Source organism: Staurois parvus, unplaced genomic scaffold (genome assembly GCF_062004578.1).
Source record: "Staurois parvus isolate SC_StPar_1 unplaced genomic scaffold, SC_StPar_1.0 ptg000081l, whole genome shotgun sequence".
Lineage (NCBI taxonomy): Eukaryota > Metazoa > Chordata > Amphibia > Anura > Ranidae > Staurois > Staurois parvus.
In genome coordinates this window covers 13,410,177-13,436,963 of record NW_028317877.1, presented here as the reverse complement: position 1 = coordinate 13,436,963, position 26,787 = coordinate 13,410,177, and the positions used below count along the sequence as shown (strand labels likewise).

Genomic DNA, 26,787 nt, shown 5'->3' with positions numbered 1-26,787 from the left:
CTTTAACTACTTAGAACATTTTGTATCAACATTCTGTATGTATTTCTATCTTGTCTATGCACAACGTTCTATGAAAAGCATATCTGCAGCCAGTGTGCTTAAAATTGAGTAGTAGACATTTGTCAGTTGTACACCAATGCTAAAACAAAACAAGCAGGAAGTGCTAGGCTTTCTTTTTAGAAAGCCCATCATTATTTGCAAAGTGATTGTTATGTATAAATATGTGAACATAAAATAATAGCATACCAGTGACTGAAAACCATTATAGTTTCGTAGGTTTAAAGTAGTTGTAAAGGCTCAAGGTTTTTTACCTTCATCCATTCTATGTACTGTATGAAGGTAAAAAACCTTTAATATGCAGCATCCCCCCCAGCCCCCCTAATACTCACCTAAGCCCCCTCTTGATCCAGTGATGTGCACTGGAGTCTTGGCCACCCTGGGACCCCCTCTCATAGGCTGAGACAACAGCGGGAGATATTGGCTCCCACTGCTGTCAATTACAGCCAATGAGCCAAAGAGAAGAGAGAGGGGGCTGGTCTGAGCCGCGGCTCCTTGTGTGAATGGACACACAGGGCAGCAGCTGGGGAGTGCGCATTTTTGGGTGCCCCATAGCAAGCGCTTGCTGTGGGAGCACCTGACAGGAGGGAGGGGCCAGTAGCACTGCTGGGGGGACCCGAGAAGAGGATCCGGGCTGCTCTGTGCAAAACCACTACACAGAGCAGGTAATTTTAGCCACGTTTGTTATTTTTTTTTTAATGTATGCCTTTAGAATCACTTTAATCGCAGAATGCCTGCAAAATATGTCTCCATAGCAAAACCAGTAGTGGAATTTACATTTTAAGGGTGGACTAGAACTTTTTATTACAACACAACTTAATTGTGTCTCTAAAGCCATAACTTTGTGGCTCTTGAGGGAAACAGACAGCAATATAAACCTGAAAGTGATTTTACAATATCTAAAACAAAAAAAAAAAAGGTTGTCTGGCATTCCACTTTAACTATGTAACTGTATTAGATAAATATGTATCTTTTATATGTGTTTTTTAGACATTATCATTTGGCTTGTCTTGTTAGCTAAATTCTTTTTTTGCTCTCTTTGAAGGTGGGAGTCTATGATTTTGGTTCTAATGTATGCAGTTTACATCCTCATAATGAAGTAAGTAGTGATAGCTCTTTCTGACTTCTGTTATTTTTACTCTGAAACAGTTCTCAATAATACAGTTAATTTTCATATAATGAGAAAAAACAGGTTTAAGGTAGCATGGCTGTTTTAGTATAAATAACAATTAAAAAGGGTCTATGCTGTGGAAGTTGGGTTAAAAAGAAGTCAAGTGGAGGACAAAGAATTAGTCGGCAATTTTAACTGTGGTCTCCCTGCAGCTGTTTTTTTTTTACCTACAACTGACCTACAATGCCTTATTCTAAGCTATGTCTCAGTATGGAATGGCTATCTTGGTAAAGTAGCTAGGTTTTGTTTCGTTCGGGATCGAAATTTGGACAAATTTTTCATTATATGGAGATTCGGATGTATCCAAGTTACAATAGTAAGAAATTTGAATGAATTCGAAAAAACAAATCAAAATTTGGTTGAAATTCTAATCGAATCAAATTCGAAAACAAATTTGAAAACAAATTCAAATTCGGAAAACAAATTCAGATACAAATTAAAAAACAAGAATAGAATAGAATAGAAATTAAAGGAATAGAAAAGAATAGAGGAAAAAAGAACAGAATATAAAAGAATAGAATAAAATACAAAAGAAAAGTACTATATTCATGGATGTTGCTGCACTTTGTAAAACTATCAATTTAGTTCTTTACATTTGACAATGGGGTGCCTCGAGACTGTGCATAATTTTAAAGGGTGCCTTGGCTGAAAAAAAAGGCTGTAAAACACTGATCTAATGAAGTGATAACTAGTGAAGGGATCTACAGAATTAAAGCGGAGTTCCAGCTGGAAAAAAAAAGTCAGCAGCTACAAAAAATGTAGCTGCTGACTTTAAAAATACAGCCACTTTCCTGTCCCTCGGTCCAGCAGTGTCCTCATCACAGCTGGTTTCACCGGCCATCTTCTCTCCCTGGCTCTGGCATCTTTAGTGTGGGCACCCAGCTGTGACAGCTTGTGGCTTCACATCCGGGTGCCCACTGCGCATGCACAAGAAGCGCTGTGCTTTTTGAATAGCCCAGTCTTCTGGGACCTATCACGTGTCCCAGAAGACTACGGGGAGGGAGAGAGCCTAGGCGATCGCAGCAGAAGTGGGAGTGGGTAACTGCCAAATTCGGATACCCACTCTCCAAAGGTGTCAGTTCTTAATGGGGAGCAGGGGACAAAGCATTAAAGCGGAACTTCCCCTGTTGGGTGGAACTCCGCTTTAATGAATCAGGGCGATGCTCACTCACAATAAAGGATCTCAAGGCCTCAGAAGAACTATGAGCAGTATAATAGTGACATTAACAATTTTCACTGCTGTGTTTAGGAAGACATTTCAAATCTCATGAACACAGCAGTTATCAGAGGAAGGAGTGGACGACATGTGCTTTGATGATCTCACAATACAAATATACAGCTATGAGGCTACAAGAACATGAGCACCTAGGCAAGCCTTTCAAAAGTCAGGAAGTGATCCAGAACTTTGCATGTGAAATGCAAAACAAGGATTTTTTTTTTTTGCATACTGTTTTTGACAATTATAGTATTAAACAGTGGCAACCTGCCCTCTTCATGCTGTAATGGCAATTTTTTAAATGAACCTGTAGCTTGTTATATAATAGATTGCAAAGCAGTCACGTGATGATGAGGTACCACTCTGATTCCAAATCATTGCTAGGGACCGAAGTTGTCAGCATCAAATGGGGCAATTGATGAGGGACAGGGTTTAGGATAACATTCCCTTAGAGCAGGACAGCATGAGGAATGTTCATCTACAGACTGCAGATAGAATAATATTACAAATTATATAGTACAGGTCATGTTAAGTGATCATGTTAATATATCGTATTGAACTGGTCCGGTGGTTATATCAATGTTCTTTGAATACCCTAGCATTCTGATTTTGACATTTAATTAAGGATATTTTGATTTAGGTTCAACTCCTGCATACATCAATGCTTTGAAAAGAGAAAAAAGGGAGCAGCAAACATGGCAAATGGACTAGCAAGTAATGCGGAATTAGATGACAACGTAAACTGTGATGCAACTGTGGTCTTACTCAAAAAAGGTAATAGCAATCACTCGGTAAGTTTTTTACATGCACAATATATTACAGAATATAACAGATGTGCACAGATTTAAGAAAAAAATCGATTTATAAATCAACTGTGCCAGATGAAAAATTATCAGCTGAATAGTAACTGCATCTTTCTCGGGTCCAGCCACTGTTGGGGTATTCACGCATATATTTTTGTTTGCACGTGATTGGATAAAAACAAAGTGAATAAAACTTCACCATATTAGCTACAGTATAATAGGAGAACATTCATTTTGAAACAATATCTCCCAATTTAGGCCATACACAGCTCTATCTTCTCTCATTCAGCCTTCGGGCAGAACAAAAGATTATCAGTTCATTTTCCCATCAATGCTAACAGCGTGCATTTATTTTTTTATTTATTACAGGTACTTATAAAGTGCCATCAATTTACACAGCTCTTTACAATATATATTGTACATTCATATCAGTCCCTAACCCTCAAGGGGTGTACAATCTAAGGTCCCTAACTTACATTTATACACATACTTGGGCCAATTTAGACAGGTTCTAATTAACCTACCAGCATGTCTTTGGGAGGAAACCAGAGTAACTGGAGGAAAACCATGCAGGCACAGGGAGAACATGCAAACGCCAGGCAGGTGGTGCCGAGGCTGGGATTCGAACCAATGACCCTAGTACTGCCAGATGGAAGTGCTAACCATTTAGCCACTGTGCTGCTCCATAAAAGAATCTTCAATGGCAGCTTTATTATACAGGCAGCTACAGCATTCATGTCGGCGTGAATGCCGGAACAGTGGCTGGACCTGAGAAGATGCCGTTATTGTTCAGCTGACAATTTTTCATCTGGCTCAGTTGATTTATAAATCAATTTTTGCAGAGATGGATGGTTATTGCAGGGTCAGCCACAGCTTGAAATTTGCCTGATTCAGCAGGAGTCAGCCAAAATTCGAGTTGTCTATGGCCAACTTATAATTATTCCTGTATCTGAAAAAGAAAGTGCACAGGAACTGATACCTCAGTTTTAGATTCTGGTGGTTTAGCTTTGTTGTAAACTTCAGACATGAAATATGGGCAAAGCATATCCCTCTATACTTGTCTCAATTAGGAGCACTAAGTGTCATGTCTGTCTGCTGCTTCATTCCTCTGCTATCAGCATGAATCGCTTCTGAAAAGTTTTCCTGAGACCAAGAGAAAAATGATGATGGGGAAGGACCTCTAGCAATTTGACAGCCTCAGCTCTGTTCCTGAGAGCTGTGTGGAAGGGGGTGCATCTTTTTCCTCCAATCAGCACTCAGAGCTCTCCTCACAGAGCTCTGCACTGTGTAATTTCAGCTCTCCGCCCCCTGTTTTCAGAACCCTCAGACAAGCTATATAAATTCTGGACTTTGAACAGATGTAGAGAAGAGAGGGTTGATGATAAACAGGTAGAACTTATGTAGGGGGATTTGCTTCTCTGAAGCCATTCACTTCCCTGGGTGTACGTAAGAGATTACAACCACTTTAACTGTTTAGGAACGCCCTATAGCAGATATACTGTTACAAGGCGGCACATGTGCGCAGAATCACGTATATGTACGTGCCCTACTCGCACCGCCATTTGCAGCTGCAGATGTCAATCACCAGGTCCTGGCCGGTAATTACCCGCCGGCACCTGGTGATTACCGAGCATCTCCGATGGGGAGGAAGATTGTTTTGTTTACAAACAATCTTCCTCCCTGTCAGCTCGAGCACACTGCTCGGGATGGCTGTGCACAGTACAGCCATTCCATTCAGTGTGCTTACAGAGAAGAACACACTCCCCGCCCCCTAGTAAAACACTCCCAGCACACAGTTAACCCTTTGATCGCCCCTCACATTAACTCCTTCCTTCCCAGTGCCACTAGTAAAGTGTCAGTGCTTTTTTTTAGCACTGATCACTGTATTGGTGTCACTGGGGTGTCAGTGACACCAAGTTAGCCCCCCCCCCAGTGTCAGAATGTCCGCCGCAGTCCCCCAGTCCCGTAAAAAGTCGCTGCTAGTAAAAAAAAAATATCTATGAGCTGTTTTACAAAGCAAAGGACTCTAATTTCTGTCCATTCAGTTCTGAGATTTAAGCCTAGTACATACAGGCCATATATCTGCTGGTATCAACAGAGACTGTCCGACGTTCAGCCCTTGTGTACAGCAACCTGTCCGACAGAAGCCGGCCGAACGTCTGGCTTCTGTGAAACGGGCTTGCTAGAAAAACATCTGTCGATTTCCATCCGATCAGCTCCTGCGGCCAATGGCTGCGAGTGCTGACCAGTGGGTTCTGACAGGAGGGCAGTCCCCCTGTCAGAACACAATATTTTAGCAGGGAGATTGCTGTACTAACATCGCATAATTAGTACAGAAACATCCTCTCCAGCTCCCCAGTTTTTTTTTCCTTCAGCCCGCTGAAACTCATTGTATGTACCTGGCATTACTCTGGCAGACAACAGAGCCAAGCTGGTGACCTGATTTTCCTATGTTGTTGTTAAACAATACAGCTTGGTCACCTCCCTGCTCTCCATCCTTTGACTGGAAAACTGAGGCTGGGTTCACATATATGCAGTCTGGTATATCGTATGTGATTCGCATAGGAACCGCACCGCATTGCAATTTATGTGTGGTATGATTGGAACCAATCATTTTGTATGGCTCAAATCGCACCGCACCCACACCAAAAAGGTGCAGGACCCTCTTTTGGGCAGCATCGGTTCGCATGGGTATTCACACCTATGCGATCCGATCCTGCACATCGCACCGCGTTTGGGGATTGATTTCGGGGTGTTGTTAAGTTAACATACACACCCGCAGCGGTTTGCATGAACGGGGTATGATTCTGATGCGGTGTGGAATTTGTACAGAAACCGCTGCAAATTCCGGAACACATCAGTGTGAACCCAGCCTGAAGGATCAGAAGAGGTCTTGTCAGTATATTTGTATGCAGCATACTTGGTTGACTTCTAGTACTGCCCCTCACTCTCCTATTTAATGTTTTTATTTTACGTGACACCAGGGGCGGAGTGACAACTCATGGAGCCCCCGGGCAATAGGGGATCATGGGGCCCCTGTGTCCTTGCCCAAACTCAAAAAAGCCTATGAAAAAAGTACCAGGGGCATCTCATGGGGGGCCCCCTACTAACCTGGGCCCTTGGGCAGTGCCCGAGTTTCCAAATGGTCAATCCTCCCCTGCGTGACACACAACTGCATTTATTGGTATTGCGTTTTATCAGTATGGAGAAAGTTTTAGGCTCCGTTCACACCAATTCATTTTTTAGTGCTCTTTGCTGAAACACGCTACAGTCCATTTAACATGGTTTCCTATGGAACATGCTCACATCTATGCTTTTTGAGCTGCTGTATTTTTGGAAAGGGTCGGGGACTTTTTTAAAAGCAAAAAAGCAGCATTTTCGCTACAACAGAGTTCAATGGAGAAGCTGCTGAAATGCATTTTGCCACGTTTTTGCCACATTTTGCATTTTTATTCTGCCCAGCAACAAAAAAAATTCCATGTTAAATAAAAAGCTGAATAAAACTCAGTAAAAATGCATCAAAAACATGTGTAGAAAAATGCAAAACAAACTGAAAAGCACTGCAAAACAGACAAAAAGCAAACTGCGTGAAAGGAGCTTTAGGGCCAGTTCACACTATAGAAACACAGTCCAAATTGGTTTCCCACATGCATGTTTTTTACGTGTTCTGATGCATTTTTTATGCATTTTTGACATGTTCCAGTGTGTTTTTATGCATTCCAGTTCATTTTTTTTCCCTCTTTTTCTTCAATTTAAATAGGGAAATGTGTGTTCCAGTGCATTTGTTGTGTGTTAATATGCGTTCCAATTCATTCCGGTGCGTTTTTGATGCTTTTTACTGCAGTCTGTATGGAAAAAATGCAGCAGATTCTACTTTTTTTCTGCAATCAGAATGCACTGCAACTGCAAGCAGTGACGTGAACTATGACATTCACAACCAGATAACTTACTTTCTGGCATTTTGGCTTGTAGTGTGAACTGGCCCTAAAAAAAAGATGTGTGTACTTACCTATTTTTAATCTGCTGGTCACATGATTCCATAACTACTACAATCTCCCCTGTGTCAATGAGCGGCTGGTGCAGGGGAGAAGGGGGAGAGTCGTCAACTGCTGGGCCATGGAATCCTATGGGTGATGGCACAGCTTCTGGAATTCCCAGTGGGATCACATGACTGGACCTTAGCGGACTAAAAATAGGTAAGTGCACATACAGTAATTTTTTTTACAGGTTAGGCAGGACAGGTAGGAAGAGAGGGAAGGGAACTTTTTTAAGAATAGTAAGACTTAAGTTGGCCATAGATTAGTCCGTTTTTTCATTCAACTAGCAAGGTTGTACAACCACCAGCTAGGTGGTTGTACAGAAGCTGATTGTTAGATTGACTTTTGTACAACCACAGTGCCCATACATGGATTGAAATTCAGCCAGTCCCTGCTGAAACAGCTGAATTTTAATCCATCTATGGGCAACCTAAGGCTTTTCTTCCATTTTAAGTATTGGCAAGGCACCAGGAAAGAACATTTTCTGGCACTGCCACGGCCTGTAGGCTTCAAGTCATGTAGATGTGTTTTAATATTCTATGGAAATTAAACTCACACAAAAGCAAAATCTCTAGAGTGAAACCTATAACTCCATGCCTATTGCTCTATATTCATTTTGCTTACAGGTAATTTCCATCGTAAAACGTCGGTGATCATGGTAGATGAGATCCTGTCAGCGTATCCTCATCAATTATCATTCTCTGAGGCTGGTCTGAGAATCATGATAACAAGCCACTTCCCCCCCAAGACTCGCCTTTCTATGGCCAGTCGCATGCTGATAAATGAGGTAAGTGTTTAACAGTATGTATACAATGTCAAAGATTTCACAATCATACATTTACAGCACTGCTGTGAATAATTTTTGTATGGAATTTTAGGCAGAGCAGAGGTTGCTGGATTTGGATTACAAACTAGAAGGCTGCTGAGTGCAATATAATAGCCTCTTCAAATAAATTCTAAAGTCTAAAAAAAATCATAATTTCACCAGAAAATTACCTACATTTTTCATGTATGTACATTTTACATGTTTCATAGTTCAAGGCAAAATGAAACTCTTGTCTTTGGTAGTGCCATCTATATGACCAGCTGAGAGAGGGATCACCCCACCCCCTGTGCGTTCAACGGAAAATAAGTCATCTCATTTGCCCTTAAAGTGAACCTGTGGCCAGGCTTTGGACATTAAACCATTTGAATATTATTAACAAGAAATAAAAAATATTTAAAACAAGTGCTCACTGACCTCTGTAGGTGCCCTATGGAACAATTCTTCCTAAAAGTTTGCAGCTAAGTACATTTTACTCACTGCCGTGACTCAAGTCACCTTGCCCTTCCTTCCGGAAGTGACTTGGCAGCCTTCCAGCTTTCTATTCTCTAATGTAAATATAAAGCATAAAACAGGAGCAGGTGGAGCAGGACTGCCAAGATCTGCTGTGAAAATTGAAGATTAATTGCCCCATAATGCCTACAGCTACAGAGGACCGTGAGAGCTTCTTTAAAGCGTATTTACTGCTTGTTATGAATTTGCAAGTACTTGAAGACCGTAGTCTGCCCAAAGCTTTGCTTTTTGGGCAGATTTTCAACAAGCAAATGCAACTTTGCCATACATTATTTTTACACTGGATTTTCCCTTGCAGAGACAGAGATTGATAAACAGCCGAGGCTATGCTAATGGAGAGTCAGAAGTCTCTATAAAGATTCCAATCAAACATGCAGTTGAGAATGGGACAGGCCCAGGGAACTCAACAGAGAGGAATGCCAATGGTACCAGAAAAGATGAAGATGTGGCTGAAGCTGGCAATGAGACTGAAAATGAAAATGAAGACAACGAAAATAATGAAAATGATGAGGAAGAAGAAGAAGAGGATGATGATAATGATGGGCCTTTCACACCTTTTGAGCTTCCCTGTAAGTCCCATTCAGCTGAAGTTGGTTGAAAAGCCTTGAAAATTGTCAAACATGAAATATTGGTTTGTACTTCTCCAACATATAATGTCAGGTATTGTTAGAAAATATTGGTACAAAATGATCCTATTGTTACTGAGCTTAAAATCAAATTGGCCTTAGATGATGCAATACCTGCAGACACAGGTTACAGGAAAGAAAATCTTTGATTGACTCCTCCATCATTGCAGTCAGTATCAATGGAGAAATCCCTCCCGCAGAGCTATTGTGCTCTCCCAGCAGGTGGAGTGGGGAATGCCCTCCCAGCCAGGAGAACAGGAGTGATTATTGCTAGTGGCTATAGCCATCATACAACAATTGAATTGGGTACAATCAGCCTGCCCATAGATGGTTTGAATCTCAGCTGAAATGACTGAGATTCAAACCATCTATGGCTGGCTTAAGTTTACATTTTTTTTTTTTTAATGGTGTTCTCTTTTATGAATTTTTTTTTTTCATCACAAAAATCAATATTATGTCCACCGATTCTTAAATACATAAACACTACATACTTAGTACCTGTTCCCTACACCACCCACACTTATTTTCAACCCACCCATATCCCCGGTCCACATTCCAAATTCTTTCAGTATCTTCCTTTATATTTTCTTGTATAAGTCTATATCCCTTTCCTTCATCTAAAGTTCCATAGCTACTCAGTTACCCTTACCAATTCTCCCCACACTTCCTACCTTAAGCTCCTACCACTTCCCTATATCTTTCAGATGATTTAAAATCATACCATCTACTCCACACTTCTTTCAATTTTCCATTATGTTCTCATCCATATGATACAACTCCTCCATCTTATATATGTATTCGACTCTCTTTATCCACTCCTTTATTTTTGGGGGCTCTTGGGCTAACCAATATTTAGGGATAAGACTTTTGGCTGCACTAATTAGATGATATAATACACTATTTTTGTATTGTTTCACAGAAGTCTCGGTGTTATAAAATATACACTCCCACGGGTCCCTCTGTACAATTATCCCTGATATCTCCTCTATATATTGAATTATTTCCTGCCAGAACTTCTGAATTTTAGGGCAATCCCACCATATGTGAGCTATTGTTCTCTTATTCCCACACCCGCACATTCTTGTACCAGTCATCATTTTAATAAACTGTGAAAGGGACCCGTTAACCTTTACTGCAGCTGATGGTCCACTGTAAAGCCCTTTTATCCATTTTAGCATTTTAGGCCCTAAACCCAATGCCTCTAATGTATCCATCATAAAACCCCAGTCTACCATATCAAAAGCTTTTTTGGCATCAATCGACAATATTATTGTCGGCAGCTTCTCTCTCTCTCTGATTTCAATCCATTGTCTTTCCCTTCTCTTGCGGGGATGAATCCCACCTGATCCAGATGTATCCATTCCGGCATCAGTTCTTTCATCCTAGTTGCTAATACTTTCGCATATAACTTTGTATCAATATTTAATAATGATATAGGTCTATATCTGGCGCATTGCTCACCGTCTTTCCCTTCTTTGAGTATGATTTTATATATGCTTGCAATGATTCTTCTCTCATCCCCAGCCCTTCTCCAATCTAGGGACCAGTATATCTTTAAATTTCTTATAGTAACCCACCGTATAACCATCAGGACCTGGACTCTTTCCCACTGCCGTACTCTTCAATGTCAAAATAATTTCTTCCTGGGAGATGACTCTCTCTAGGGCCTCTAACTTTTCTTCTGGAATTCTTGGTAGACCCACCTCCTTTAGATATTTCTGCCTTTTTCCCTTCCTTTTCTCCTCCGTTGCTTTCCAGTCCCCATTCTTTACATCATACAACCTACTATAATATTTTTGAAACATATTAGCAATGTCAGTGGTGGAATATACAGTACCAATTCTCCTTTTTCTTCTTTAATTTTTCAATATAATTCTTTGATTTCTTTTCCTTTAGTCTTTTCATTAGCAATTTCCCAAGTCGATTCCCCACTGATACCATTCCTTTGAGACCCTATTAAAGATCCTCCTTGTTTCCACTTCCATAAGATCTTTTAGTTCTCTTTTAAGGGTTATCTTCTGAAGTATTTCTGAGTCTAGTTTCTTCTTATGTAAAAGTTCTAAGTTATACAACTCCTCTGTCACCAATCTTATTTTTTTCTCCTGGTCTTTCTTTTTTTCCGCCCCCATCGAGATCAAAATTCCCCTAATATATGCCTTGTGTGCCTCAGATACCTCCTCAGTCTCATTCAGTATAAAAAATTGCTCTAATTCCTTCTTTAACCTTTTTTCTAGATCCGGGTGTTGTATAAGCATCTCATTTAATCTCCACATAGTTAATCTATTCTGCTCCCCTCCTACACGTAGTCTCATTGTGACACTGTTTCCCAGCAGACAGCAAGGGCTCCATTCTGCAGCATGCTGACAAGAGACAGGCTTTTTACTCAGGCTGTGGCTACATTTTAAAGAAAACAAACTATGAGACTTTGACCACTTTTTGTTTTTATGTATCTGCATGTAACTTTTCTGATTTCTCCTTCCTTCTCTTAGCAGCAGACAAAACAACAAAAAAAAATGATTGCTGAGTGTGTTCTTAATTGTTCTTTGCTATTCTAATGCTGTATCTCACAGAAACTAATCAGCAATGATCTTTCATTATTCAGGCTGCTAAAAACTAAAGAAAATGTGAAATTTGAAGAAAAGTATTGCTCTTTACATTGCCTTATAAAGATAACCTTGAGTAACTAATAGTGAAAATCAGTATTAAACAAGGCAAGCCAGTCAACCTCAGCCAATGGATCTTAATACAGGGGATCAATTACAGCCCAGTGAAAGTAATATTATACAAAATTTCACCAAAAAAAAAAAAATCTAAATTTTAGTTTGTGATTTTATGAATAATATATTACAGACAAATCTTTTCTGCGGCATAGCTGTCAGGAATAACTGTAATACTCCCATCCCATCATGTATAATGGTGCAAACAACTCTGTAATTGTGAGATAGATAGATAGATAGATAGATAGATAGATAGATAGATAGATAGATAGATAGATAGATAGATGACAGGTGTTGAGGATTATGGTAGTATCTAATTTCTTACATGCAGCCACTAGATGGCAGCAGATGAACACATATAAGTATTTTTCAACATCAATGACAGCTAAAATGTATACAAACCACAGAAATTGGCTGGAATTGAGATTTAAAAAGCATTATTAAATAAACAAGTAGGATTCTCAACCTACAATAGCAAAAATGTTTACAATAAATTTAGGAATGCAATGAATGTAGGCCAATGGATCTGTAATGATTTTTCCTGTGGTTTTACTTTAAGCCACTTTAGCTGGATTCTTTCTAACGGAAAATAGATTCCAGAGTTTTCACAGCTTTTTTGGAATGGTATTAGATAGTTTTGCTTTCTGCTAAAAGCATTGGGCTTTAATTCTTGACTTTTTGCCGTTTCGTCTTTTGGCTCTTCCCAGTTCTATTAGAAATGGAGCACACGAAAAAATAATTATTGGAACAGTGTCCAGTTATGTAAAAGTCAATTTACCATTCTGGCAGGGAAGAGAAGATCTGATGTTAGGGGTAAAAAAGGGCAAAGGACCTTTTATCAGTGGTTCTTGGGAGGAAAATAATGGCCAACATGGTTGGTCAGTCGGGGGATGCCGTGATGTCAGCAATCAGAAAAAAGTCTGGTTTTGGTGATAAGTGGAAAGGATGATACCCGGCATCAGTGTCAGAAGGAGAATAATATAAAATCTGAAAATCTCATTACTTTCCTAGCCATTACAAGCACATTTTACACTGACCACCAAAGTAATGGGCATTTTCACTGGCCACCAATCTAACAGGGAGAAAACAAACATTAATGGGCAAGGAATTTTGCCTATATTTTTACAAACTGTCTATATAAAACAGACAGTTGGCATCCCTAACCAGAGGCCATGTGTCATAGGTATTACCTCTAACCTCTCAATGGCCACTTACAGTCTTGGTTGTGATCATATTTTAAGCTGCTAGCACATTTAGAGTGTATCTAAATCCAAGAAAATAATAAAAAATGTAGTGAAGTTATCTGGTCTTAATTGTAGTGGCTGCATTAGTTTTCCTTTTTCAATTTTTTTCCCTATACCTGAGGATCCTGCAAATTAAACACTTCCTGTCCTAGAATAACAACACTCACTCACTAAGTGTTATCTATGGAGCAGCAATGTTGTCACCATGGGACAACGCTATAGAACACCCACTCCTCTCTCATTCTCCATAACATAGGTGGGAGGTAATTTTTAGTCCACAGAGATGGCCAAGAACAATACTAACCAACAACTGTTAGCAGAGGCATACGATTTTATCAGCCTACAAGATTTATGGCAGTCTCAGCAGGCACATATCGAACAGATCTAACAAAAGGCTTTTGAGCTAATTGTAGTGGACAGAACATTTTCCAGTCTTTTGAATTTTAAGAAGACAATGCATTTTCTAAATGTTATCTTTGAGAAAAACTGACTGACGGACCATAGAAGACGTAGGGAGGGTCTAGCTAGGACTGAACTAACTAGCTCTAAACAGGACAGGGGAGGATAGAGGGAGACACCAAAACATATAAGTGAACAAGTTGTAATGGCCCTAAACTGCCACTAGATGCTACAGAACAATAGCAAACTGATTGTCAGGAATCTGCAGCAGAGATGGCCAGATCTGCGTGGCTACATTCAGCAGACTGAGATCAGACTGTGTATGTTTTAAGTGAGATTTATTTTTACAGTGGATCAAATTCCATCTAAACAACAGCACACAGCAAACCTAAAAATATAAGTGAACTTAAAACCCATTGACAGAATACCTAACTAATAAACCTGGCAAACAGAAATCCTAACTACAGCATACTATATACAATATGGGGAACAGAGAAATCACTTTATTCAGTGATTATATAATAATTGCAAATGAGGAAAAACTGGAGGTGCAGGGAGCAAATGGGAAGAGGGAACATAAACTGGAATCAGGAACAAGGGAGATCAGGTATAAGGCAGCAGGGTACAGAGTACAGTGTAGAGGGCAGGGGGAACATCAGGATCAATGGCAAACAGGATCTGTCAGCAGAAAAACACTGGAGCGAGAGGCACTAGTATGGGAGGACCTCAATACCCTCCCAGGAGCCAGCATCAGGCAGAAATTGATTACTGGGGTTTGCTGGCTGCTGGGAGACACCCGCAGGTGGACACCAGAAAGTGATCCAGGTCCTGACACTGAGGCAGTTTAGTACAAGACAGAAAAAATACAGGTGGGAAGAAACAAAGATATTTGCTTAATGTCTTCTAGTGGACTTACTTGTTTTCTATACTCATTCCTTTTATTGTATCTGACATATCACAATGCCTTTGTCTCTTCCCCTAACAGCTGGAGCAGCTGACAGAGCAAAATGGATAGTAACATGGCCATTATCTTTCCTTATGTACTTCACGGTACCTAACTGTGCTAAGCCACGCTGGGAGAAATGGTTTATGGTTACTTTTGGCTCATCCTCCATCTGGATTGCAGCTTTTTCTTATGTGATGGTCTGGATGGTAAGTAAGACCTTTGAGTATAACTCAGTTGTGTAGTTTAGAGCAATAAATCAGGTTTATTTATTTCTTAATCTGTTGAAAATTGTTAGGCTTTGAATGCTTATCATGGGTACTGCCATCTTGTTTTCAGTTTTGTTAGACTTCACTCAGAGCAATAGGCAGAGAACAAATAGGGGTTTATTTACTAAAGCTGGAGAGTCCAAAATCAGACTCCCTTCTGCATAGAAACCAATCAGCTTCCAGGTTTCATTGCCAAAGCTTCATTGAACAAGCTGAGGTTAGAAGCTGATTGGTTTGTATGCAGAAGGGAGTCTGATTTTGGACTCTCCGGCCTTAGTAAATAAACCCCTTAGTGTCACCATCCAATCTCAGTCATTGTGATAGCATTTTCTTTAACGACATATACTCTCCTAGTCAGTGTTCTGCATATATTTTCTTTTAAAAGGCTTCTGGTAAACTCAGCCATAGCATTGATCATCATCTGTAAGCCCAAGTTGAAACTTTGAAACTCTTGCCATAGACAAAGGAATACAGAAACCTTAATTGTAATGTCCCGAGAGTAAACATAGCACTAGAACCCATAGAGCTTGCTGTAGACTTTTTACAAAGACATATTTTACTAACCAGGGGCAGACTGACAACTCATGGGGCCCCCGGGCAATAGGGGATCATGGGGCCCCTGTGTCCTTGCCCACACTCAAAAAAGCCTATAAAAAATGTACCAGGGGCATTTCACGGGGCCCCCTACTGACCCCAAGTCCTCGGGCAGTGCCCGAGTGCTCGAATGGTCAGTCCGCCTCTGTTACTAACCAATAATTATGACCTAAGAGATTGAGGCAGTATTAAACCCATAAACAAAAATATTATTATATAGTATAACATATTGCAGCTTACCAGTTATTAGATGTGGGGAAAAAAGCCTAACACCCCGGTCACATCGTGCGAATTGGCATTTGCATGACAGGTGACTTGCAAATCGTATGCCAAGTCACACCCTATTGTCCTCTATTAGAGCGGTCATATTGGTGCGACTTGGTCGGAGCCGCACCGATTTCTAAAATAGTACATGCACTACTTTTGTTGCGATTTGCATAGACATCTGTATCAGATGGCTTGCAAATCACAACTGAAGTCGGCAGGTCACCTGATTTTTGAATCATGCGGCTTCAATGTAAGTCGCACGATTTCAAAATCGGCTTTGATGTGACCGGGGGCTTAGGGAACAACTCATTATTATACATAGACATGCATTGTGTTATTGCTAGCAAAGGTAGCTTTGATCAATGTGTAAATATTTTGCATTCCTAAACAAGACTTCGTGTATAACATACATGGTATAGAACGTACAAATTAAATAAATTCTGTCCATTTTAGCATTTCTGAAATGGTGATGGTTACATTTTGTATTGCTGTTTTCCAGGTCACAATCATTGGCTACACCTTAGGAATTCCAGATGTGATTATGGGGATCACATTCCTAGCAGCTGGAACAAGTGTACCAGACTGTATGGCCAGCCTGATAGTAGCAAGACAAGGTTAGTGTAGTCCATAGTCCATCTTCTGAATGGAGAGACCTGAGATAATCATCATGAAGGATGTGGATTGGTCAAATTTTTCACCCACCTGCAAAATACTTTTTGCACTAAGAGTAGTATACTGTGTAACTGAGGTTGTATGGCTGAAAAGGGCACATCGCCGGTGTTTACTGGCGGGCATAGAGCCTGCCCATTACATTAATAAACAAAAGTGTGGTTTAGGTGTGAAGGAGGAAAGATTCTCAATCACCCCAGTAGCCCCCTGGACATTTCAGACACCTGGGGTGCCTAATGTGAACCTATGCTTTCCATACACAAGGCAAAGCAAAATGTTTACCTTAACTTAGGTCTCCCCAGCAGCATATATTTACCCTCCTTTTATTTTCGTGTTACTCTCTTCAGCTGTTGGGAGTAAAGTAAACTCCTGAGTAAGATATGAGTTGCTGGAGTCATAGTTTACACATGGATATGGACATCGGTGATTGGTTGAACAATGTCCCATAGATTGAGTCACACGTCCCCCCATATCTGGATGTACCAGGTATTTCCTTCAGCTCCCAACACTGAATAGAGTGGTGGGGTAGCAAAAAAAGGATAAGTATCAGCAAAGGACATATTCATTTTAGATTGAAAATGGCCTTCAAAGTTTCAATTAATGTGTGTAGAGGGTGAGAGGAGCCAACATATACGTCCCTTTGAGCCCTAGACCAGCAACATTCACTTTTCTCACAGTTGGAATGTCCCACAGATATATAGGTTATATAGGTAAACATGTTTTTTGGATTTAGGTAAAAATCCCATAAAAACACAGCAAGAACATAAAAATCAGTGTCAGTGCCGAACTGAACTTAGGACCCAACAGAGCTTTCTTTAAGAATTAGAAAAAAAGAGTGACAATGAAACACACTGATTAATTCTTTCTTTTTTTAGGAATGGGTGATATGGCTGTGTCAAATTCCATTGGGAGCAATGTATTTGACATTCTTATTGGACTTGGACTTCCATGGGCGCTACAGACACTAGCAGTGGACTATGGCTCATATGTAAGTTATTACATCCAATCTACATTTGTTTAACAATTTTGTAGCTTTTGTGAGACATTCCTCTCCTTCATACACACACCTCACATAATTCCTGACCCAAATAGTGACAGCCTTCACCCCATCTTATGCCACCCCTACCCAAACAGTGACACCCCCTTCCCTCTACCTCTTACTTCTCAAGTCCCACATATTTACAGCTCCTTCCCAACACCCAATAGCACCCCTGAGCCAAATAGGGATGGGCCTCTGTCCTCCACTACCTCATGCCCCCCCCCCCCCCCCAAAGAGTGACAGCCCTCTCCTCACCTCATGCCACAACTGACCCAAATAGTTTTGAGCCATCTCTCCACCTCATGCCACCCTTGACCCAAATTTCTGACTGCTCTCCCTCACCTCATGTGTAATGTTACCCAAACATTTAAAGCCCCCTGCCCCCACCTGATACCCAAATAGCTCTCCCTACCTCCTCCACCTCATGCCACCCCTGACCTAAATAGTGACAGCCCTCTGTATACAGCAATACCCATTTATGAGGAAACGGGGCAAATGACTAGTGATACCTCCATATAGCCAAACAGAGTAAAGTATTGGATATGTGAGGTTTAAGAAAAGGTGTTCTTTAATCACATACATACAAAATCTACATAGAGTTGGCAATCTCCAATATTAATTTCAGAGATGAATGTACTGAATGTCGAGGTTGTAAGGCCCACTATCTGATGACCTGTTCTATGTGGAGCCATTTGTCTTGCCTGAGTCTTATATTGTAACTGCAATGTGTAGCTTTCTAAAGCCAGAAAAGATCAAGCCATGTTCATGCAATACTTTGTGATCAGTGCTACCGCAGACTTTTTGTTTAGATGATCTTCTCTTATGTAATCTTTGGAGTCTACACTGAACAACATAGCCACATATAGTTTCCATTTTGGGATTATTGTATTATGAGTATTATGTGCACTGGTCGAGTGCTGTCACTATCGGATTAGACATGTCTGATTCCCTGCAGTTAGTTCATAAACAATCTTAGATAAATCTGTACAAGAAACAGACAGTGAGTTCTAAGTTAGTCTGTTATTTATTGGCCTCTAGTCTTGGAAAGTGAACTTCTTTGAAAACAGTAGAATTAATATCAAGTGTCATATTCATCATTTGACTCGGCCCCACACTATGCATAACAAGTAAGCTGTAATTCCTTCTTTTTTTTTTTAAACAAACAGTTTAATAGAATGTAATAAACATGTCTCTCATAAAGGCAAATATAAAAAAAAGAAAACTCATCCTGTAGATAATTGAACGCAAAAGAGGAGCAATTGAAGTTAGTTACTAAAACTGCATGGTGCAAAATCTGGCACAACTCTGCATAGAAACCAATCAGCTTCCATGTTTTATTGTCAAAGCTTAATCGAACAAGCTGAAGTTAGCAGCTGATTGGCTACCATGAACAGCTACACCAGATTCCGAGTGCACCAGTTTTAGTAAATCTCCCCCAATCCTAGATTGTAAGCTCCAAGGAGCAGGGCCCTCCTATCCCTCTTGTATTGAACTGTATTGTTGCTGTATTGTCTCCCTTTATATTGTAAAGCGCTGAGCAAACTGTTGGCACTATATAAATCCTGTATAATAATAATAATAATGTGCCATACCCTGTGGTCGTGCTCTAAAATCAAATCTTGAGCAGCATATGTACTCTTATTTACTTAATTCAAGCACAATATTCCCAATGCACACATTCCTGAAAGTGGCTGTAAATGTAAGTGGGTGCTGCAGAGACCACCGGGTGGAAACCAAAGCCATTCAAAGCGAGGAGTATGTCACCAGCACACCGGGGATCTCCAGAATGGGTCCAAAGCTTTATTCAGTGATTATATAATAATTGCAAATGCAACGTTTAAGAGCCTCACATGCCTGATGAAGGGGCCCTATGATGCTCTAAAACGTCACTTTTGTAACTATGATGTGATCGCTGAATAAAACTTTGGACCCATTCTGAAGATCCTCTGTGTGCTGGTGACATACTTCTCATTTATTTACTTAATAACTCATATTAATATACTTTAAGACCCACACATGGTTTTATTAAACCAATCTATTCCTGGAATCTGGAAGCCTTTTTAGACACTCTCAGCAGTAAACATCTCAATCACAAGACCCTGGAAATCTCCAACAGTAAAATTGGAAATAATCAAATAAACCTTCATGGATTATGGTCTATGAAAAACTAGCAAGCACCCCCTAGTTGCTGTCAGTGTGTTATACAACCTCCCCCAAGTGATGTCAGTAGTATAATCCCCTACCCCCCTCGGTTACTATCATTGGGTTGAACCCTGCCTTCATCCAAATACTTTTGGTGTCAGTGGGATGAAACACTTCTGTTGTTGTCCGTGGAATGAAAGGAACACCATCATTGATGTTCAATGGCAAGTACCTGAAGAGACACTTCATGTCCTAATTTGCCTCCTCTCACTGGAACTATACCAGTGTAGTGATCTCCTTCCCGATGATGCTTGTAAAGATCCTTTATCTACTGCTAGATGATGTTGATGCTATGCAGGCATTTGAACCAACAACCCTAGTGCTGCTCACATGTCCTTTGATAGGTCTACGTGTTTCTTGGGACTGTTTAAAGACAAGAGATTTCACTGAATACAATAAATATAAGCTCACAATAAAGTGTAGAGGGGCAATCAAATGGCAACAGGGGTATATATGTCTAAACATGCACCCAACGACCCATAGGAAGGATCCCTGGTTCCATAAGGCCCCAAATAAACTCCCTATAGAGTATTGTAATTCAGCACAATCACAAGCTCTGAATGATTATATCGTCTAGTTTGATGATATTGAGGTCAAATATACTCAAATGGTAGTAGTGTCCTCAAGGAACCTCCTCCTTCCTGTCCAGATAGAAAGCATAGTATGTCCAACCAAGACCTGCATATACAGCATGATATATATTACACAAATTTTACGATGGTCATATCTTTGACTTTTTCAAGTTACACCTTGTAATAAATATTTTGTTTTTACGAAAAGAGTTTGATTTGTTTTGGTTCCTAGTGGTATATTTAAAGTCCTAACTTTGAATTTATTCTAATCTCTGTATATACCCAGGATGATACCCTGGAGAGCCATCAATTTCAACTGACTAAGGCATCCCATCCTTGCATAGCATCTGTTTAGATTATTTAGAAAAACAATTGATTCCTCCATTCACCCTAAAGAGTGTGGATGGAAGAATCTCCACTACCAGCTGTTGTATTCATCAGCCATGGCTACCTGAATACCCCAACAGTGCCTGCATCTGATAAGGATGTTGCTTGCAGGGCCATCCACAGATCAAATTTCCTGCTCAATAGACTGAAATGCAAGCTATCTATGGCCAGCTTAAATCTGTCTCTACACTAGTAGAATTTCATCCGAAATTTTGCATTTTAAGAATGTTCATTTGATTTTGTAATCATTAGTGAAGTCAAATTGAAGTTCATTTTCAGGCGCAGTGAGGAGAAATTTTGAAAGAGAAGGATGGGAAACTTTTTTCGAATCAACACATTTCTAACAATGGATGCGGTTTTCGTTCGGGAAAGCCTATTCATTGCAAAATTGAATGTTAAAACAAAATACATTTTTTAAGTACTTTCCATGGAATGTACACTGCTCAAAAAAATTAAAGGAACAGTTTTAATCAGAGTAAAGCATCAAGTCAAATAAACTCCTAGGATATTAATCTGGTTAGTTAAGTAGCAGAGGGGGTTGTTAATCAGTTTCAGCTGCTTTGGAGTTAATGAAATTAACAACAGGTGCACTAGATGGACAACAATGAGACAACCCCCAAAACAGGAATAGTTTTACATTGGAGGACATTGATATTTTTTTTCCTACTTATCTTTATTGACTGTTTTTCACTAGTTTTGCATTTGGCTAGGGTTAATGTCACTACTGGTAGCATGAGCTGATACCTGGATGCTACAGAGGTTGCACAAGCAGTCCAACTCCTCCAGGATGGCACATCAATATGTGCCATTGCCAGAAGGTTTGCTGGGTCTCCCAGTATAGTCTCAAGAGCATGGAGGAGATTCCAGGAGACAGGCAGCTACTATAGGAGAGCTGGACAGGGCCGTATAGGTTCCTTAACCCATCAGCAGGACCAGTATCTGCTCCTTTGTGAAAAGAGGAACAGGGTGAGTACTGCCAGAGCCCTACAAAAAGACCTCCAGCAGGCCACTGGTGTGAATGTCTCTGACCAAACAATCAGAAACAGACTTCAGGGTGGCCTGACATCCTCTAGTGGGCCCTGTGCTCACTGCCTGGCACCATAGAGCTCAATTGGCATTTGCCATTGAAGACAAGAATTGCCAGGTCAGCTACTGCTATCCTGTGCTTTTCACAGATGAGAGCAGGTTCACCCTGAGCACGTCACAGACGTGAAAGGGTCTAGAGAAGCCACGGAGAATGTTATGCTGCTTGTAACATCGTTCAGCATGACCGTTTTGGTGGTGGGTCAGTGATGGTCTGGGGAGGCATATCCATGGAGGGACGCACAGACATCTACAAGCTAGACAATGGCACCCTGACTGCCATTAGGTATTGGGATGAAATGCTTGGACCCATTTTCAGACCCTACACTGGTGCAGTGGGTCTTGGGTTCCTCCTGGTGCACGACAATGCCCGGCCTCAGGTAACGAGAGTATGCAGGCAGTTCCTGGAGGATGAAGGAATTGATACCATTGAATGGCCCCCACACTCGCCTGACCTAAATCCAATAGATCACTTCTGGGATATCATGTTTCGGTCCATCCGACGATGTCAGGTTGCACCTCAGACTGTCCAGGAGCTCAGTGATGCCCTGGTCCAGATCTGGGAGGAAATACCCCAGGACACCATCCGTCGTCTCATTAGGAGCATGCCCCAATGTTCTCAGGCATGCATACAAGCATGTGGGGGGTCATACAAACTACTGAGTACCATTTTGATTTACTGCAATGCAATTTCAGCAAAATGGACTAGCCTGCTGCATCATTTTTTATTTCCTAACACATTACCCAGTCCATATTAGTATAAATATCCAGCATGATATTTTTACCCATTGAGATCTGATGTGTTTTCAAATTGTTCCTTTAATTTTTTTGAGCCGCGTACTTAGAATGTACTTGAACATGTACAATGAACATTCGTTTGAAAATCTTCCAGCACATGGCCAGCTGTAGGAGCTCTGTTCTATCAACCACACTGAACACTATTGCAGGTACAGGAAAGTAAACAAAGGCAGCATTGAAGTATATAATGGATTTTTTTTCTCTGTTCAATGTGACATGTGGATATTTACTGCAGGAAAACATCAATCCATATAATTATTATTATACAGGATTTATATAGCGTGTACTGCTTAGACCTGAAGAAGGGGACATTCCCCGAAAGCTTGTCCTCAAAATTGTATGTTAGTGCAAATAAAAAAAGGATCATGGACAGTACTCAATTGTTCATATAGTGATATCAGAAACATGATCATGAAAATATTAAAAAATCAGGCGAAGTACAAATATAATCAGTATAAAGTAACTTTATATAACCTTTATAATAACTCATTGAAATGTGTGATCAATGTGTTTCAGTTATCTGTCTGTTTTAATCAAAAAAGTAGCTAAGCCTATCTTGAAATGGAAATGAGCAGGCCTTGCCAGCACAGTGTCTGTCCGCTGAATTACAGATAATGCTCCAGGAAAGGCCAGCAATGAGATCCATCACACTCATTTGTACTTCCCAGCCGAGAAAATTCCTTGGCTAGTATTCCTTCCCCCAGGGCACTCACACACTGCTAGCTGAAGAAAAGCCTTCTGTCCTGTGTGGCAGATGTGTTTATAGTTTGCTTCATTTAGTGATTGCAAAAATGAAAAATATAAATTATGTCATTCCTGATTACACAGTAATATATTTATTAATATAATATTCTTCGTAAATTGGATACCTTGCAGAAAATTGTTTCCTGCCCATACACACTGTGTGGCTGGAAGGAGATATTAGCAGATTTGATACCTTTAGACAATATTTGTATGGGCTTAGTTAATGCAAACAATCACCACCGGCAACATTTAAAGTTGGATAACATGTCTTTAGAATCATTTAGTTGTTGCCCCTGCATTTGACACAGCTTCTTTTTTGCACAAAGACTTGGTAGTTTGGGCTCTGATCAGGGGCGGACTGACCACTCATGGGGCCCCCGGGCAATAGGGGATCATGGGGCCCCTGTGTCCTTGCCCAAACTCAAAAAAGTCTATGAAAAAGGTACCAGGGGCATCTCATGGGGCCCCCTACTGACCCCGGGCCCTTGGGCAGTGCCCGAGTTTCCAAATGGTCAGTCCGCCCCTGGCTCTGATACTGGCATAGGATGGTTAACCACTTGCCCTCCAGAGGATTTACCCCTATTCCTGACCAGGCAATTTTTTGCGATACGGCACTGCGTTATTTTAACTGACAAATGTGCGGTCATGCAACTCATGCACCCAAATTAAATTTATGTCCTTTTTTTCTACATATAGAGCTTTCTTTCGGTGGTATTTGACCGCCTGTGCGTTTTTTTAATTTGCGCTATAAATAAAAAAACCTTACAAATAAAAAAAACACAATATTTTTGACTTTTTGCTATAAAACATATCCAGTAAAAAAATTTAAAAGATCAAATTTCATCATAAATTTAGGCCAAAATGTATTCAGCTACATGTCTTTGCTAAAAAATAAAATTCCCAATACGTGGAAATTAACTGGTTTACGTGAAAGTTATAGCGTCTACAAATGGCAGTATATATACAGGAATTTTTTTTTTTTTATACTAATAATGGCGGCAATCAGCGACTTATAGCAGGACTGCAACAGGCATTCTGACACTGGGGGGAACTGACTAACTGCCACTGACATCCCCACTGACACTAATACAGTGATCAGTGCTAATAAAAAGCACTGACACTGTACTAATGACACCGGGCAGGAAGGGTTTAAAATCTGGGGCGATCAAAGGGTTAACTGTGTGCTGTTTTACTATTTTGTCTGTGTGTGCTTTACTGTGTAAGCATGTTGCTTTGTATTGCTCTGCTATGCAGAGCAATACAAAGCAGCATGCTGGTGCTGACAGGGGAGAGATCTGTATTGTTTACATACAGAACTCTCTTCTGTCAGTGTTCCTTGGCGATTGCTGGGTGCCAGCAGAAAATCTCAGATCGGGACCTGGTGATCGACAGCTGTAGCCGCCAATGGTGGCGCAGGTAGGGCAGTGCCCGCGCCCCATACCCGGAAATCACATTTATTTACGTGATTTTGTGCAGCCCTGCCGTCTTGTAGCAGTACTTCTGCTATAGGGCGGTCAGGAAGCGGTTAAGCACTTTGGTGATGACAAAGTAAATATGGATTTGATGGAGTTAGAGCAGACCTTGCATTAAAATATGAGGTCTATTAGTTAGACCCCTGTATCTACCATGTAAAAACATCACATGAAACAATAAAAACAAATAAAACTTTGGAATTTAAAAATATATCTACCTAATACATCAGCTTCTTCCCCTAGCAGTATATTTTTTAAGAGTTCGCCTAATATGTGTGTTGGGGGGAGAACTCCGAAAAACAAATGCCGTTTTTAATGCTAGTGACAGAGTGCATTACATATCTAATTTTTTATTTTATCTTCAGTGCCACTTATTTGGTTGTGTTTTAAGGTTAAAGACAAATATAAGTAAGGGTTCAAACAAGGTTAAGGGTTTAGTAAAGAGTTAGGTGTTAGGAACCCTATAACCTGTGTAGTCTGATATGGTATACTGCAATGCAGCTACATAGAAGGCATGTTTGGTTATTGTTGGGGTGCTATTCAAAAAGAATGGCACTGTAATGTGCCACGATACAGTGAAGGAAATAAGTATTTGATTCCCTGCTGATTTTGAATGTTTGCCCACTCACAAAGAAATGATCAGTCTAAAAATCGAATGGTAGGTGTATTGTAACACTGAGAGGCAGAATAGCAACAAAAAATTCAAAAGAAATGCATGTCTAACAAATTATGCACTGATTTGGATGTTCATGAGGGAAATAAGTATTTGATCCCTATCATTCAGCAGGATTTCTGGCTACTAGGTGTTTTAAATACAGGTAACAAGCTGAGATTAGAAGCAGTCTCTTAAAGGGAGTGCTGCTAATCTCAATTTGTTACCTGTATAAAAGACACCTGTCCACATTATTATTATACAGGATTTATATAGCACCAACAGTTTGCTCAGCGCTTTACAACATAACGGGAGACAATACAGCAACAGTACAGTTCAATACAAGAGGGATAGGAGGGCCCTGCTCAGTAGCAATCAAACAATTCCAAACTCTCCACCATGGCAAAGACCAATGAGCTGTCCAGGAATGTCAGGGGCAAGCATTCTCTTTAATTCAAGTTTCAAGTTAATTTGCAACTGGACTCTGTGTCTTTACTGCCGCCACACCACGCTGCACGTCCCCACAGCCAGCCTTAGGGTCAAGTTATAACTGAACTTCGGGTTGGAACACAAAAATACCCTTGCAGTGAGGTCCATCCACAATGCAAAGGTTAAATACTTGTTATTTCTAGGGGTAGAGGAAGAGGCCCTATTACTACCTCATTTCCCCATAGTACCCATTCCAGCAGGCTCCACCACTCTCCTCTTCTCGCTCAAACACAATGCAGGGTTATTAAAGTGGAAGTAAACTCTATTTTGCACCTTTTACCTACAGGTAAGCCTTTAATAAGTCTTACTCGTAGGTACTGTAAATACTTTTAAACAGCACCGTTTAGGAGATATTTACTGCAGAAGTGCCGGTGACTTCCCCTATGCATGTGTACCACACTCTCAATGGATGGCGTGCCATCCATTGAGAGAGCCGTGCCGTGACCATGACTCTTTGCGCATGCGCTGGAGTGACGACATCGCGCCTTGGCCAATCAGATGGCCACAGCTCGTGAACTCGGAAGGAAGACCGGTTGAAGATGGAAGCCTCGAGGAGTCGTGACAGTGCTCCGCTGGAGGGCTTCGTTTTCAGGTAAGTCTTTCTTAATGTGCTAGTATGCAATCCATACTAGCACATCATGCTTTTAACTTGCAGGGAGAAGATTTTTTTTTACAATGTTTTAATACCACTATAACTGAATTGCATGTGAAGGGTGCAAGCATGTGACCACACCATTAGAGAGTAGGTATCACTGGACTGGTCACCCATACCTAGGTTGCCTGCTAGGGTGTGGATTAAAGTATTTCTCCTTATTCTGGCATACTTACACCTATTGAGTATTTAACCCCTGCAGTAGATTAATTGCAGATTACATATTAAAGCTTAATTTATGGATTATGTGAACTTTTAGCATTTGGGTGAGGAGAGGGGTTATATGGTATGGACATAGCAGCCTCTTCTTTGCTGGTTTGGTGAAATAAACTACTAGTAAGACTGAGGA

The 26,787-nt window shown here is 40.6% G+C and overlaps 1 protein-coding gene across 1 annotated transcript in view; it reads left to right on the top strand.

Annotated features, from left to right (window-relative positions):
• SLC24A3 (solute carrier family 24 member 3) overlaps positions 1–26,787 on the top strand; it is a 526,682-nt gene that overhangs the window by 473,567 nt on the left and 26,328 nt on the right. The window contains exons 9-15 of the mRNA XM_089669796.1: positions 1,103–1,156; positions 3,085–3,218; positions 7,911–8,071; positions 8,919–9,189; positions 14,592–14,758; positions 16,179–16,293; positions 17,224–17,336. Coding sequence (XP_089525922.1) covers positions 1,103–1,156; positions 3,085–3,218; positions 7,911–8,071; positions 8,919–9,189; positions 14,592–14,758; positions 16,179–16,293; positions 17,224–17,336 — 1,015 coding nt within the window. The remainder of the gene's footprint in view (positions 1–1,102; positions 1,157–3,084; positions 3,219–7,910; positions 8,072–8,918; positions 9,190–14,591; positions 14,759–16,178; positions 16,294–17,223; positions 17,337–26,787) is intronic.